The sequence below is a fragment of the Hyaena hyaena genome, unplaced genomic scaffold (genome assembly GCF_003009895.1).
Source record: "Hyaena hyaena isolate Hyena2069 unplaced genomic scaffold, ASM300989v1 scaffold_392, whole genome shotgun sequence".
Lineage (NCBI taxonomy): Eukaryota > Metazoa > Chordata > Mammalia > Carnivora > Hyaenidae > Hyaena > Hyaena hyaena.
In genome coordinates this window covers 8,599-25,944 of record NW_024081017.1, presented here as the reverse complement: position 1 = coordinate 25,944, position 17,346 = coordinate 8,599, and the positions used below count along the sequence as shown (strand labels likewise).

Below are 17,346 nucleotides of genomic sequence, written 5' to 3'. Positions count from 1 at the left end.
TCTGAGAGAGAGACAGCGTGAACAGGGGAAGGTCAGAGAGAAAGGGAGACACCGAATTCAAAGCAGGCCCCAGGCTCTGAATTGTCAGCACAGAGCCCGACTAGGGGCTCAAACCCACAAACCGTGAGATCATGTCCTGAGCCAAAGTGGGACACTTAACTGACTGAGCCACCCAGACGCCCCATTGCCTATTTTATTTTGAACTGTACTTTTCTGGTATTGGAAATATTCAGGAAAATAGTATTTTCCATCCCTACAATGGAATTATGAATCCTTTACTTCTTTGGTGAACTTTCCTGTGTCACAATTTGTAATTTGTATTTCCTTTGTGGGCATGTTTTAAACTACTCTTTATTTTAAGGGCTGGGTGTAATCAAGTTTTGTATTTATTTTAGAATATTGGCAGAAAGTTATATTTCTTTTAGAAATTCATTCACACTGTACATTTTCATATATGTTTCCTTAGTTTTTTGGTTATAGTCTCCCATTCTCCCTGCAACATCTGTTGTGACTCATTCGTAATTCTGTTGTCACAACTGCTAGATATATTGATTACATTAGTTTTCGAAGGGCACATTATTAGTTTCTATGATTTTTTTATTAGCATTTTTTTAACAATCATTTTTGAGAGAGACACAGCATGAGTGGGGGAGGGGCAGAGGGAGGGAGAGAGACAAAATCCAAAGCAGGCTCCAGGCACCAAGCTGTCAGCACAGAATCCAACACGGGGCTCAAACTCAATGACCCCGAGATCATGATCTGAGCTGAAGTAGGACACTTACCTGACTCAACCACCCAGGCACTCCTCTTTTTATTGATTTAAAAAGATATCATTAATTTTGTCATAGTTTCACTTTTCTGAATCTTTATGCTGTTCTTTTCCCAACCTTTAAGTTAATGATTAACCCACTGATACAGATTCTTTCCCCCTCTGGAGTTGATGATATTTATAAATCTATAAATCACACCAGCTGTAGATTTCTGGTGTTAACTGAAACACTTTTTTTCCAAAACTGTTTATCTCTTTATAGAGAGCAAGCATGAGCGAGGGAGGGGCAGAAAAGGAGCAAGAGTCCCAAGCCTGCTCCACGCCTAGTGCTAAGCCACATATGAGGCTTGATCTCACAACTGAGGCTCACGACCTGAGCCAAAATTAAGAGTTGCAAACTTAACTGACTGAGTCACCGAGGTGCACCTGAAACACTTTTTAATTTTCTACTTTTTCCCTTCCACAAAAGTAGTCCTAATTCAATAAAGATAAATATGTGTCTCTATCCTTGTCCTGGGCTAGCTGCATTATTATGTATCATGTACCACTACCTGATACATTTCTTTGTTTACTGCCCTCCTTCAACAGATTACAACATTCCTGTGCTTCAGGATCTTTCTGTTTTGTCTAGTGCTATATCCCCTGTGACTGTATGTAGTGGCATCAGGGTAAATATTACCTAAGTAAATATGAAACAAAGGAGCAAGAGGTAAGGGCCGGAAGGGAAGTGTCCTTGCTCAAGACATGAGGCTTAGTCAAGAGGAGGAGCTCACAAAGATGAAACATTTCAGTGGAATACTTCATTTGTCTACTCTCCGTAGTGCACAGCAGGGTTCCAGGCCAGACTCTGGTAATGTTAGTAATAATGGCCTCATTAACAGCTAAATTTTAAGGTCTGTGTTCAGAAATATACTCATTGGGATTTTAGGCTTTGAAGAAAAATAGGCCTGCATTTACACACCTGTATATGCAGTACATATACAGTACATATAGTTAGTTTCTGACTAACATTGAGTGTGTGGTAAATTGAGTTGTAATAATATCTGATTGCAGAGCTTCTATGAGAGAAAGGCTCTTGGCAATGTCATTCTCATATCATGGTTGCTCAGATGGCACATTATTAATATAGTAAAGAATGTTGAAGTTTTCATCAGCTTTGAAATATACTGCTTGAAGGCGCTTGGGTGGCTCACTTTGTTAAGTGCCAGATGGACTTCACCTCAGGGCATCTCTGGGTTCCTGGGTTCAAGCCCCTCTTTGAGCTCTGTGCAGACAGCTCAGAGCCTGAAGCCTGCTTCAGATTCTGTTTCCCCGTCTTTCTCTCTGCCCCTCCCCCACTCACACTCTGTCTCTCTCTGAAAAATAAACATTAAAAAAATGAAATATACTACTTGATCCACTGCATGGAAAAAATGGTTGCATTTTCAGTATTTCAAATTTGTGTTAACAGCTGGAGAGAACACCATCTGAGATGACATAAATTGCCAACTTCTGGTGTTCTTGCTCTGGTGCTGCTGAACTGTACAGGCAACATTTAGCATGAGAGTCACAGCATTGCAGTCTTCACTGCCTTCTACATGTGGAATTCAGTCAGTTGATGCCGTTCCTCAAACACCAAGTTTCAGAGACCCTGCAGAGCGTGGAGGGAGGATTTGGCGGTCCGAGGCTGCGCAGCAAAGCCTGTTAGCCTGCTAGTAGTGCAGAAGTAAGAAGTGTTGGGAGTCGAGCTCCCAGAAGTTTGATATAGAAGTGCCTTTTTGGATTTGACACATTGTGTATTTTTATGGTTGAAAGCATTGTGTCAAATTTTTCTGATTTTCATTATCAGGGGAAAATTAACACCTAAACTTTAAAAAGTTTCAGTTAGGGGAGCCTGGGTGGCTGAGTCGGTTAAGTGTCTGACTTTCGCTTAGGTCGCGATCTCGCGGTTCGTGGGTTCGAGCTCCGCGTCGGGCTCTGTGCTGACTGCCAGTACAGAGCCTGGAGCCTGTTTCAGAGTCTGTGACTCCCTCTCTCTCTGACCCTCCCCTGTTCACGCTGTCTCTCTCTCTCTCTCTCTCCTAGAAATAAATTTAAAAAACATTAAAAAGTTTCAGTTAACTTCCAAGATGGGACTTTTAACTTTTTTTTTTTTTTTTTTTTTACACTGATCAGCAAGGACCACAGCTGTGTTTTGTAGCTCTGGAGGACATAAGACTACTTCACCTTCTTACCAGATCGGTGTGTGTTTGGGTGGGTGCCTTGGGGCTGGGGGTGTGCGTGTGCGTGCGTTTTGAGGGGAGCGATCTCTCATAGCGCACCTGCCGAAGCATCTAGGCTCATGAATTGTGGGGAGACCTGGATTCTTGTGTCTTCTTTCTCTTGGTTCAGCTCTAACTTCTCACTTCTCTGGCTTTCTTCATGAAGGGAACATGAAAGAAGAAAGAACAGCTGCTGAGTTACAGAAAAATATGACACAGGTGAGTCGGGGCTAATAATTCGGCAAAATAATTTTCCATTCCACCAGGTCATTGACCTTCCAATTGTTTAGAGCAGTGGTCAGCAATCTCCTTTCTATTGGACAACATAGTAAGTATTTTAGGCTTTGAAGGCTAGAGAGTCTATTGCAGTTAAACTGCAAAGTTAGCATGAAAGCAGCCCCAGATGGTACATAAAGAAATGTTTTATTATGGTCCAATAAAACTTTACTTCTGCAAGCAAGTAGTAGGCTGGATTTAGCCCGTGTGCTGTAGTTTGCTGACCCCTGGCCTAGAGAACAAGAAAATATGGCTAGCTGTGGGCCCGAATTGAAAGCTGTATTCCTGTAGGCTCCTGGGTCTCAGGTTTGTGAAAAAAAGAGAAGCTCCTTGTTCCTTGGTGTGTTTTTATGCATTTAAACCTCATTCCGATTTGACCCAGTGTTTCATCTTGTGCTGATTGCTTGGTAGGAAAGAAGGAAGCAGATGAAATTGTTCCTGAAACAACTGCTGGTGTCCGTGTGGAAATTATGTCATTTCTGGAGCATTTCTCTCACTTCTGCTCTATCCTCTGGACTCTCCTGGATTATTATAAGACTGGAATTGGTCTTATCCACATCAAACTGTGGAAGAGAGAAATTTAACATTTTAGAAGCGTCGTTAGATCCATGAGACAGGATTGGATCAGTTAAGGAGACAGTTATGGGGAGAGAGAAAGACCTGATGACTGCATTCTGGGGTAGATGTTGGGAGATCTTAGTATCTTAAGAACTTTCTATGAATTGGTTCTCAGTTCCCCAGTATTATCAACCTCATCAGTCTCCTGCATACATGGGGAGAGTAGGTACCTTTCTGAAGAGAATATATGTGGGATGTTTTAGGGCTCGGTGGTCTTCGAGGACGTGGCTGTGGACTTTACCCAGGAGGAGTGGGCTTTGCTGGATCTTGCTCAGAGGAACCTCTACAGAGATGTGATGCTGGAAAACTTCCAGAACCTGGCCTCACTAGGTAAGAGTGGCAACATTCCTCCATTTGGCTGTTTAGAAAACAATTTTACTAATTTACCTTGTTCTAGGATTCGGGCTGAGGAATTAGAATATAGTGGTAAATAAGACAGACATGGTCACTGACCCCAAGGAACTTAGAGCCTAGTGGTTTCACCATGAAAATAAACATCTATGTAGTGAATTGCCCTTTTCTTATGATTAAAAGCGTTGATGCTTATGAAGTGTTGAAAGTGTGGGGATAGACTTCCAGCATCCCTTTGGGTCTTAGGGAGTTTTGTGGCTTGGGTCCTCGGGAAAGTTTTATTGATGTCGAGGCTCTTCACTCAGAGACCACCAGGAACATACCTGTAAACAAGTGGGTTTTATTACTCACTGACTTGGGGGGCTGGGGTATGTCTCAGAAAGGTGTTAAAAAGTATATATTGTAGGGTTTGTTCTTTGGGTTAGTGATTTGGGGATGGGCCTGTGGAAGTTGGCTGTATTAGTTTCCTAGGCCTTTCATAACCAAGTACCACAAACTGTGGCTAAAAACAGCAGAAACTTACTCTTCTTTCATATTTCCGGAGACTGGAGATACAAGTTCAAGGTGTCAGGAGAGCCAGGCCCCTTCTGAAGGCTCTATGGGAAAATCTCTCCCTGTCTCTTCCCAGCTTCTAGTGGTTGCTAGTAATTCTGGGTGTTTCTTGGTTTGCAGCGATATTGGCTTCTTTGTTTATTTGTGTGTTTTAAGATTTTCTTTTTAAATAATCTCTACACCCAATGTGGGGCTCAGACCCAGAATCCCAAGGTCAAGAGTTGCACGCTCCACCAACTGAGCCGGCCAGGTGCCCCATACAGCTCTATCATTCTAATCTTTGCCTTTTTAAAAAAAATATTTATCAATTTTGAGAGATAGATAGAGCAGGAGCGGGGGAGGTGCAGACAGAGAGGGACAGAGAATCCAAAGCAGGCTTTGTACTGACAATGGAGAGCCCGATGCAGGCTGAGATCATGACTGAGTCACAGTTGGCCACTCGATCAGCTGAGCAACTCAGGCACCTTTCGGATTTTTGCCTTTATCTTCACATGGCCTTTCCCCCTTTATATGTTCGTCCTTAATAAGGACACTAGTAAATGGATTTAAGACCCACTCTAATCCAGTATGTTAGATATAACTTCATCTTTACTTTTTTTTTCCATCTTTACATGACTATATCTACAGAGACCCTATTTCCAAAGTAACATTCTGAGAAACATTCACAGGAACATGACTTTTTTTTTTTTTTTAATTTTAAAGAGAACGTTTGCGAGAGGGGAGGGATTGGGGGGGAGAGAGAGAGAGAGAGAGCGAGAGAGAGAGTGTGAGAGAGAGAGAGAATCTTAAGCAGGCTCCATGCTCAGTGAGGAGCCTGATGAAGGGCTTGATCCCACAACCCTGGGATTATGACCTGAGCTGAAATAAGTAGTTGGGCCCTCCTCCACTGACTGAGCCACCTAGGTGCCTTTTTTAAAAAAAAATTGTTTATTTATTTATATTGAGTCCGAGAGCCTGAACGGGAAAGGGACTGAGAGAATCTCAAGCACGTTCTGACACTGTCAGTACAGAGCACAACTGAGGGCTTGATACCACAAACCATGAGATCATGACCTGAGCTGAAATCAAGAGTTGCACACTTAACCAACTGAGCCACCCAGGGGTACCTGACATGTTGTTTTAAGACACTTACTGTTTTTAGAGCCCTTGTGGATTCACAGCAGAATTGAGCAGTAGATACAGAGATTTCTCATGTATGCCCTGCCTCCACACAGGTACAGTGTCTTTTGCTATCAACATCTACCAGAGTGGTACATTTGTTACAACTGATAAGCCTGAATTGACACATCATCATCACCATGCATCCGTAGTTTACATAAGGATTCACTCTTGGTGTCATACATTGTGGGGTTTTGACAAATAATTTACAGTATATATATCTGTCATTATAATATCCACTGTGGTTTAACTGCCTTAAAATTCCTCTTTGCTTCGTCAGTTCATCTCTCCTTCCCCACCAACTTGTGACCACACTGCTCTTTTTACTGTCCTCATAGTTTTGGCTTTTCAGAATGTCATGTATTTGGAATCATATGTGGAATCATCAGTGGCTTCTTTCACTTAGTAATACGCATTTATGGTTCTTCCAGGTCTTTTTGTGGCTTGATAGTTCATTTCTATTTGGTTCTGAAATATATTTCATTGTCTGGATGTACCATAGTTTTATTTATCCATCGCCCACTGAAAGACATCTTAATTGTTTCTGGGTTTGGGCACTTACCAATAAAGCTGCAGTAAACCTGTGTGTGCAGGTTTTTGTGTGGACATGTTTTCATCTTCTTTGGGTAAATTCCAAGGAGGGATTGCCTGATCATACTGTCTTCCAAAGCGGGTTTCCCTTTTTGCATTCCCATCAGCAGTGAATGAGAGCTCCTTCTCAGCATTTGTTGGTGTCAGCGTTCTGGATATGAGCTGTTCTCATTAAGTGTGTGGCAGTGTCTCATTGTTTTAATTTGTGTTTTCCTGATGACATTTTTAACTATCTTTTCCTATTTTTAATTGACATCTGTATATGTTTGGAGAGGTGTCTGTTGAGGTATTTGGCCCAGTTTTTACTCAGGTTGTTTGGTTTCTTATTGTTGAATTTTAAGAGTTCTTTGTTTATGAGGGTGCCTGGCTGGCTTAATCAGTAGAACATGTGGCTCTTGATCTTGGGATCATGAGTTTGAGCCCCACATTGGTGTAGAGATTACTTAAATAAATAAACTTCTAAAAAAGTAATTTATTTTGAATAACAATCCTGTATCAGATGTGTCATTTCTAGATATTTTCCTCCAGTCTGTGGGTTGTCTTTTCATTCTCTTGCCAGTGTTTTTTGCAGAGAATAACTTTTAAGTTTAATGTAGTCCAGCTTATGAATTTTCTTTTATGGATCATGCCTTTGGTGTTGTACCTAAGATGTCATCTCCAGACCCTAGGTCATTTCGATTTTCTCCTGTTTTCTTCCAGGTGTTTCATAGTTTTTCATTTTACATTTAGGTCTTTGATCCATGTGATCCCTTTTTGAGTTGATTTTTGGGAGGAGTGTGAAAGTCTATGTCTAGGGTAATTTTTTTGCATGTTGATGTCTACTTGTTTCAGTCTTTGTTGAAGAGACAATCTTCTCTATGTCAAAGATCAGGTGACTGTATTTATGTAGGTCTATTTCTGGGCTCTCTGTTTCATTGATCTCTTTGGACATAAATTTTTAAGGAACACTGTTCAATCCACAGGTGGTCACTTTAGATTGGATGCTGACAAAAGAGGTAAAAATTTTATTATTGAGTTTGTGTGTGTGTGTGTGTGTGTGCGTGTGTGTGGGCGCGCGCGCTCGTTGGTGAGGTGGTCATCCTTAGATTAAATTACATAGTGGCCTTATTTTGTTTAATTTTATCATGATCTTAGCATAACTTTAAGATTGGTATTCTGTGAGATTTTTATATTCAACAGGATAACAAAGTGTCCTGACTATCAGACTAGCTTCTAATATTGAAGTTCAGATATGAACGTCACATTGGTTTTAGATATCAGAGGCTGTGTCATTGTCTCTGTCACTGTCAACCCCTCCACCTTGCCCCCACTTGAAACATGTTTTTGACATCTTGTTGAAATTAAATTTACCTTGCCCATAATTAGAGTATCAGAAGAGCAAAATTTTGACCCTGTGTCATGGAAATGCTTATGGTTCGTCATTGTTTTCCCTCATGATAAGTCTTTCTGCATTAACAGGGTATCCGCTACCCACACCGTATCTGATCTCCCAGTGGAAAGAAGAGGAGGATCTGGAGACAGTGGAAAGAGGACCGACCCAGGGGGAGCACCAGGAAGGCAAGAATCCTTGGGAGAAACTCTCCTGGTTGGGGGGATATTACATTTGGAAAAATCAAATAAAAGCAAAACAAACTTTGTTTTGCTTGAGGGGTCTCATCTTCCAGATACCTTGGATTATTATTTTGACGTTTTATCAGTATTCTTACAGTATCCTTGTTCTTGGAAAGATCTTTTGTATTTCCTCTTGTGAGTTAGTATTTGGTCATGTGCACTTTATCCAGTTCCTTTCTGTTCTGTTCTCCTATTAATACTCTGTTTGTGTTTCTGTCAGTTCAGTCTTCATGGATTATTTCTTAGTTGCTTACATTTTGACCATTGTGCATATTACCAAAGTCCTGAAACAGCCACATTTCCAGAAGTCCTTTGCTTATAGGTGCCTTTACTTTTTTGTTTCAGGTTTTGAGACTCAGCTTAAAGCTAGAGAATCAGTTACTCCACGAGATGTTTATGGACAAAATATATCCAGTGAACAGAAAATAGTAAGATTCAAAAGGAATGACTCTTGGTCATCTATTTTACACAAAAATGGGGAATACCGATCTATTTATTATCAAAACAAAACCCATGAGAGACATTTGAGGTAAGTAAGAAAAGGTAGTGCCTGAGAAGAGGATCTTAAAATGTCGTAAAACTTAAAAAACATGTGTATAGATCTTGGTAAAAATTGTGAATTCATAAATAATTTTACAAGATTTTTCCCCCCAAAATGACATTGAGATTTTCAATGTTTGACACATAGTTCAGTTGTAAGCAGTTATCATAAAAATTATATAAGCCAAAACAACTCTGTGATAATATTGGCTATGGTAGAGCCCTCTGAGAGAACTTTGAGCTTGTAACTTGACAGGGCAGAAAATGTACACAGTCCCCGAAAATGGTAAACATTTATTTGTCACTAAGGATGTGCTTTTTTATTTTTAAAAGAAGTCCTGTGGTGGAGAACGTCAATGAACATAGCGAAGAAAACTTCAGCCAAATCTCACATCTTAATATACCGAGGAGAACTACTGAAGTAAAGTCCTATGAATGCCACGAGTGTAAAACGGCCTTCACAGATCATTTATCCCTTAAGAATCACATCAGATCTCACACAGGAAGCAAACCCCATCAGTGTAAAGAATGTGGGAAAGCTTTTCATTTTCTTGCTTGTTTTAAGAAGCATGTGAAAACTCCCACTGAAGGGAAACCCTATGAATGTAAGGAGTGTATGAAGGCCTTCGCTTGTTCTTCATTTTTCAGGGCACATATGAAGATTCACACTGGAAAGACAAACTATGAATGTAAAGAATGTGGAAAAACCTTTAGCTGCTCTTCATCCCTCACAGAACACAAGAGGATTCATAGTGGAGATAAGCCTTATGAATGTAGGGAATGTGGGAATGCTTTTAGTTGTTCCTCCTCACTCTCTAAACACAAGAGGATTCATAGTGGAGACAATCCATATGAATGTAAGGAATGTGGGAATGCCTTTAGTTCTTCCTCCCACCTTATAATACATATAAGAATTCATACTGGAGAGAAGCCTTACGAATGTAAAGAGTGTGGGAAGGCCTTCATTTATTCCTCAAAACTCACTGTCCATGTCAGAACACACACAGGAGAGAAACCTTATAAATGTAAGGAATGTGGGAAAGCCTACAATTGTCCTTCCTCCTTAAGTATCCACATGAGAAAACACACTGGAGAGAAACCCTATGAATGTCTGGAATGTGGAAAAGCCTTCTACCTTCCCACTTCCCTGAATACACATGTGAAAAACCAAAGTAGAGAGAAACCTTATGAATGTAAGGAATGCGGAAAAGCCTTTAGTTGTCCCTCATCCTTTAGAGCACACGTGAGAGATCACACTGGGAAGATACAATATGAATGTAAGGAATGTGGGAAGGCTTTTAGCCGTTCTTCATCCCTCACGGAACACTTAAGAACTCATAGTGGAGAGAAGCCTTATGAATGTAAGGAATGTGGGAAAGCCTTTATTAGTTCCTCTCACCTTACAGTACATATAAGAACTCACACTGGAGAGAAACCTTATGAATGTAAGAAATGTGGAAAAGCCTTCATTTATCCCTCAGCCCTTAGAATTCACATGAGAACACACACTGGGGAGAAACCCTATGAATGTAAGGAATGTGGGAAAGCCTTTCGCCATTCTTCATACCTTACTGTCCATGCAAGGATGCATACCGGAGAGAAGCCCTTTGAATGTCTGGAATGTGGGAAAGCCTTTAGTTGTCCCTCATCCTTTCGAAGACATGTAAGAAGCCACACTGGAGAGAAACCCTATGAATGTAAGGAATGTGGGAAAGCCTTTGTGTGTCCTGCCTACTTTCGAAGACATGTGAAAACTCACAGCAGAGAAAATATATAAATTTAAGAAATATGGGAATGTCTGCAAGGCGTTTTCAGATCCTCCATCTAACACTGTGGAGATACCCTATGAATGTAAGAAAGCAGGAAATTGTTGCTTATCTATTTGAAGACTTGAGAACTCACAGCTGAGGGAACCCTGTGTATGTAAACCTCGTGGTAATGCCTTCAACAAACATCACTTACTGTGTATAAGAAAACTGCTAGAAGCACAGATCAGTGCCTCACCTTTAAAGTGGACTGCAGACTCATTGATTTTCACTTTCTGTTTTCTGATGTGAATATTTTAGGTGATACTCTAATACTTTTTCACCTCTAACCATGTTTAATTTTGAGGTCCTTTTATTTTGGCTGAGATGTAAAGGTTCTTCATGACAAAATCTTTTGGACCCATAAGGAGATTTGAGGTGTTTTTCATAGGCAGGAGTGGTCTTTTTTTAAAAAACTAGTTTCTAAAAATGCTCGTTGTTCTCCAAGTGTACAGTTATTATATCAACACTTTGGTATTTATTATTTCTTTCGTAATTTTTTCTTGTAATTGGTAATTTCATTTTGATCCAGTATGCCAGATATTGGAAATTGCCTACTCAATATTTTTTCCTTTTTTTTTTTTTTAGTATTTATTTGGGGGATAGAGCAAGTGGAGTAGGGGCAGAGACGGGGACAGAGGATCTGAAGTGGGCTTTGTGCCGAGAGGCTGACAGCAGAGAGCCCAATGTGGGGCTTGAACCCATAATCCATGAGATCATGACCTGAGCCAAAGTTGGATGTTTAACCTACTGAGCCACCCAGGGACTCTGCCTTTTTTTTTTTTTTTTTTTAAACTAAGAGAACTTCTACTTCTTAAGGTTATCAGTTTTTACTATTAAAAGCTTTTCCTGTCTAATAAGCAATTTAAGCAGAAATCAATAAGTGCAAAGTTCTCAAAAGAAGAGTCCCCTCTGATACATTGTTTTTGTATTTTGTTCTTTGTCCTTGCTCAAGGCTGGGAGTTGGACCCAGTGTTTTGAGTTTAAAAAGAGACCTTGAAAAAACAAACTAGAAGTAAAGTTGGTTGAGCTGGCTTGTGTGTGTTAATTTGGACATGGTTGGGACTTCGTTTCTCAAAATCATTTCCTTTATCCACCTCCAGGTTAGAGTTGTTAAAACAGTTTGCATTAGAAAGGAAAGAAGCCATTATTCTTTGTTTAGTGGGGCCATTGATGAAGACAGATGCATAGGGCCAGGTGGACTTCAGTTTCCAGCTCAAATTCCTGATTACTGTACCCACCAATCAATACTAGCTTGAAGCAATATTATATCCTTTCAATTCAGTAACGTCAGCGTCAGCAGCTGCATAGACACCTCTATAAGTTCCTCCATCATGGTCATACTCAGCTGCTTAGATTTTCTGGCACGTTCCAGCATTGCCATTTTTCTGATAATACAGTCCCTCTGGCACATCAATTGAATATATAGAGTTGGCGCCATTTTGTAGCAGGATTGTTATCTGTGTGGTCCAATCCATCATGGCACTTTGCTTAAGAGGAAAGACAGCTATGCCTATCCCCAGGGATCCCAACCGAGAAGAGCTGTGGACAGAAGGGAAAATTAGGTATAATTGTAATCATAAGACAGGATGCCATCCTTTTTTTACCGGAGGAAGATTTATATTTGACACCTTTAAACAGGTTTTTCTGCTTTTTTATTTGAGAAAGATGAGTTATTTAGTTTATGCTTCTTCAGGTACATCCCGCTACACTTTTCCCTTCCATTATAGTCCTCCTATATTTCTGAAAGAATCCCTATGGCACTTTCCCTTTATCATTTTATGCCGTTTTAGTAAAGCGTATGTATACTACTACCCATGAAGCGTGCTACTCTTAAGTGTATAGCTTGATGAAATTTTACTTATGTACACACCCTGATAACCAGAACATTTCCAAGATTCCAGAAAGTTTATCTGCCTTGTCAATAATTTCTCCGCAGAAGAACCCACAATTTTGACTTTCATTCAATTTATTAGGTTTGCTTGTTCTTGATTTTCTTGATCTTTATCTAAGTGCTTAAGTACAACATGTACAATTATGTGTTCTTTTCTCAGCATGGTGTCTGGTTCACCTTTTAATTCCTCCTTTCACTGACTTAACACTGTTTTCTCTTGGTAAGTGTTTTGTATGTAGGAGTGAGATCACTGAAGCATAGGGTAGACTTTAGTTTTGATAGTTACTGCAGAAGATAGTTACTACCTTCAAAAAGGTAGATTCCACCTATCCTAAAAGCAACATGTGAAAATTATGATTATTCCCACGTAGCTGGCCAGCATTTTCTAATTTTAGCCATCCAGCAGAGGATTTAGCAATCTCCTGCTTTCATTTTAGTTTGCAGTTACCTAATAGTAAGGATGAGAAGTATGTTTTATGCGTTTATTAGCTATTTGGATAACTTTTATGAGGGCATCCCGTTGAAGCATTTCACCCATTTTTGGTTCCTTTTTTATTTGAAGGGTTTCTTTCAAGTTATTTATCCTCTGTTGTATGTATGTGTATCTCTACACCCAGTTATATAGACATATAACCGTGACATATATGCTACGTGTATTATATATACATATATTGCAAATAACTTTTCCCAGTCTCTAGCTTGTCTTTTCACTCTTCTCATTTCTGTAAGCTATAAAGAGAATTTATTATCTGGATGAGTTGTGTCCACGTGTCGTGGCTGTGCATTCTTCTTGTATTAGCTATTTTTCCTGGCAGGCTATTTCTCTGTGCTGTAGGTACCAGAAGATCCAGGTTGCTTTCTTTCTAGGTTGAAGTCTCAGGGAGAAAAGAGCTGATGGTCTTTTTGAATAATTCCATTATGTTGATCATAATAGAATCTGATTGGCTCACTTGCCAATTGTTATCCGGTTACAGCGCAGTGCCCTGATTTGTTTAGGACAGGCTCCCGGGCTCATCCAGAAACCAGAGTCTGCCCTAACTGAATCAGAGTCCTGACAATTGTGATGTAGATGGAGGAGGGGAGGAGATGGCAGTGGGCAAGTGCAGATATGGGAATAGAGGTAATCTTGTCTGCTAGCATGTGGTGCTTATTGTGGTCTTAGCGATGGTGGGGAACTGAAGTCTGGTAACTCAACAAAGGCTAAGTAATTGTAGAAATCCTTTCATAAGTTTAGATACCATCTGTTAACATATCTTTAGATTGCTAAAGATGACTTCTCAACCTCTATGCTGCTTTGTGTAGTACGTTTGGAAATCTGGTAGTGAGAGACAACTTTTTTATTTCCTCATTTGTTTCTATACTTTAAGAATTTCCTTATCAATTTTCACAAATACGCTGAGAGTGCTTGGAATTGTCATTGACTTGATGCAATAACCTGAATGAAATTGACATCTTATGATACTGAGTCTTCCAATTGAACATAATAAAATCATACATTTACCTAGGTTGTCTGTAATGTCTCTTAACAGCATTTTGTAGTTTAATTGTATAAGTCTTGAATATTTTTAACTTATTTCTAGGTATGTGGTATGTTTGACTTTGTAAATATTTTTATTTCCATTTTGATTTTTGAGCTAGCACGAATTGCAGTTTCTTTTTGTACATTGATCTTTGTATCCAGTGACATTTATAAATTAAATTATTGAATTTTTTTTCAAATAGTTTGTGGATTATTTTGAATTATGTGTATACAATCCTGGCAGTTACAAAAGAAAATCTTATTGATTCTCCTCCTCCTCCCCCGCTTTTTTTAAAAGTAGGCTCCAAGCCCCGCATGGAACCCAATGCAGGCCTTCAACTCATGACCTTGACATCAAACTTGAGATCTTGAGATCTTGAGTTCAGGAGTTGAATGCTTAACTGACTGAGCCATCCAGGCACCCCAAACATCTTAACTTGATTTCTAAATTTTTTTTTTTTGCCTATAATTGCTTTACAGTGATGAATAGAAATGATGAATATGAACATCTTTGTCCTGATCCTGATCTTCGGGGGAAATGTGCCATATTTCATAAGTATAATAATAACTATAAGTTTTTCATAGTTTTATTAATATTGAAGGAGGGGACACATGGCTGGCTCAGTCAGAAAAGCATCTGACTCTTTAAAATCTATTTTTTAAATTTACATTCCATTTATCATATAGTGCAACAGTGATTTCAGAAGTAGATTCCTTTATGCCCCTTAACCATTTAGCCTATCCCCCCTCCCACAACCCCTCCAGTAACCCTCTGTTCTCCATGTTTAAGAGTCTTAGGGGTGCCTGGGTGGCTCAGTCAGTTAAGTGTCCGACTTCAGCTCAGGTCATGGTCTCATGGTTTGTGGTATCGAGCCCCACGTCGGGCTCTGTGCTGACAGCTCAGAACCCAGAACTTGCTTCAGATTCTGTGTCTCCCTCTTTCTCTGCCCCTCCCATATTCATGCTTTGTTTCTCTCTGTGTTAATAATAAATAAACATTTTAAAAAAAGAGTCTCTTATGTTTTGTCCCCCTCCCTGTTTTTATATTATTTTTGTTTCCCTTCCCTTCTGTTCATTTGTTTTGTATCTTAAAGACCTCATATGAGTGAAGTCATATGATATTTGTCTTTCCCTGACTGACTAATTTCACTTAGTATAATACCCTTTAGTTGCATCCACTTAGTTGCAAATGGCAGGATTTCATTCTTTTCAATTTCTGAGTAATACTTCCTTGTATATATACACCACAGCTTCTTTATTCATTCATCCATCAGTGGACATCTGGGCTCTTTCCAGTGCTGCTAATAACATCAGAGTGCATGTGACCCTCGGAAACAGCACACCTGTATCCCATGGATAAATACCTAGTAGTGCATTTGCTGGGTCGTAGGGTAGTACTATATTTAAGTTTTTGTTTTTGTTTTTTTTTCAAATAGTTTATTGTCAAGTTCGTTTCCATATAACACCCAGTGCTCATCCCCACAAGTGTCCCCCTCCATGCCCATCTCCCTCCTCCACCCCACATCCATCAGTCTTCAGTTTGTTCTCAGCATTCAAGAGTCTCTCATGGTTGGCCTCTCTCCCCTTCCCTCGCCATTTCCCCCCTTTTCCCCCATGGTCCTCCATTAAGTTCCTCCTAATCCTCTTATACGTGCAAACATATGATATTTGTCCTTCTCTGCCTAACTTATTTCGCTCAGCATAACACCCTAAAGGTCCATCCATGTTGCCACACATGGCCAGATTTCATTGTTTCTCATTGCCATGTAGTATTCCATCGTATAGATAAATCACATCTTCTTGATGCATTCATCCGTTGATGGACACTTAGGCTCTTTCCATGTTTTAGCAATTGTGGAGAGTGCTGCTATGAACATTGGGGTACTTGTTCTCCTATGCATCAGCATTTCTGTATCCCTTGGGTAAATTCCCAGCAGTGCTATTGCTGTGTCATAGGGGAGTTCTATTGTTAATTTTCTGAGGAACCTACACACTCTTTTCCAGAGGGGCTGTACCAGTTTACATTCCCACCAACAGTGGAGAAGGGTGACTGTTCCTCCACATCCTCGCCAGCATCTAGCATTCTCTGATTTGCTCATTTTAGCCACTCTGGCATGAGGTGGTATCTCAGTGTGATTTTGATTTGTATTTCCCTGATGAGGAGGGATGCTGAGCATCGTTTCATGTGTCTGTTGTCCATCTGGATGTCTTCTTTGGAGAAGTGTCTCTTCATATCTTATGCCCATTTCTTTACTGGGTTGTTTTTCAGGTGTGGAGTTTGGTGAGTTCCTTATAGATTTTGGATATTAACCCTTTATCTGATATGTCATTTGCAACTATCCTTTCCCATTCCGTTGGTTGCCTATTAGTTTTGTGGATTGTTTCCTTTGCCGTGCAGAAGCTTTTAATCTTGATGAGGTCCCAATAGTTTATTTTTGCTCTTGATTCCCTTGCTTTTGGGGATGTGTCAAGTAAGAAATTGCTGTGGTGGAGGTAAAGGAGGTTTCCTGCTTTCTCTTCTAGGGTTTTGATGGTTTCCTGTCTCACGTTCAGGTCCTTTATCCATTTTGAGTTCATTTTTGTGTATGGTGTGAGAAATTGATCCAGTTTCATTCTTCTCCATGTTGCTGACCAGTTCTCCCAGCACCATCTGTTAAAGAGGCTGTTTTTTCCTCCATTGGGCATTCTTTCCTGCTTTGTCAAAGATTAGTTGGCTGTATACCTTTGGGTCCAGCTCTGAGTTCTCAATTCGATTCCATTGGTCTGTGTGTCTATTTTTGTGCCAATACCATACTGTCTTGATAATGACAGCTTTGTAGTAGAGGCTAAAGTCTGGGATGGTGATACCTCCCGCTTTGGTTTTATTCTTCAATATTACTTTGGCTATTCGGGGTCTTTTTTGGTTCCATACAAATTTTAGGATAGTTTGTTCTAGTTTTGTGAAGTATGATGTTGCAAGTTTGATTGGAATTGCATTGAATGTATAGATTGCTTTGGATATTAATGACATTTTAATTATATTCTTCCAATCCATGAGCATGGAATGTTTTTCCATTTCTTTGTGTCTTCTTCAATTTCCTTCATAAGTTTTCTATAGTTTTCATCATACAGATCTCTTATATCCTTGGTTAGGTTTATTCCTAGGTATTTTATGGTTTTTTGTGCAGTTGTGAATGGGATCGGCTTCTTGATTTCTCTTTCTGTTGCTTCATTATTGGTGTATAAGAATGCAACCGATTTCTGTACGTTGATTTTGTACCCTGCAACTTTGCTGAATTCTTGGATCAGGTCTAGTAGGCTTCTGGTGGAGTCTGTCGGGTTTTCTATGTAGAGTATCATGTCATCTGCGAAGAATTAAAGTTTGACTTCCTCTTTGCCAATTCTGATGCCTTTATTTTCCTTTTGTTGTCTGATGGCTGATG

The 17,346-nt window shown here is 39.8% G+C and overlaps 1 protein-coding gene across 1 annotated transcript; it reads left to right on the top strand.

Moving 5' to 3' along the window:
* The first annotated feature begins 2,945 nt into the window (after window positions 1-2,945).
* On the top strand, window positions 2,946-10,951 carry LOC120244458 (zinc finger protein 699). Its single transcript, XM_039251006.1, has 6 exons — window positions 2,946-2,989; window positions 3,176-3,228; window positions 4,107-4,233; window positions 8,014-8,112; window positions 8,512-8,695; window positions 9,040-10,951. Exons 2-6 carry the CDS (start codon window positions 3,181-3,183, stop codon window positions 10,481-10,483), a joined length of 1,902 nt encoding a protein of 633 aa, XP_039106937.1. The 5' UTR covers window positions 2,946-2,989; window positions 3,176-3,180; the 3' UTR covers window positions 10,484-10,951.
* The last annotated feature ends 6,395 nt before the right edge of the window (window positions 10,952-17,346 follow it).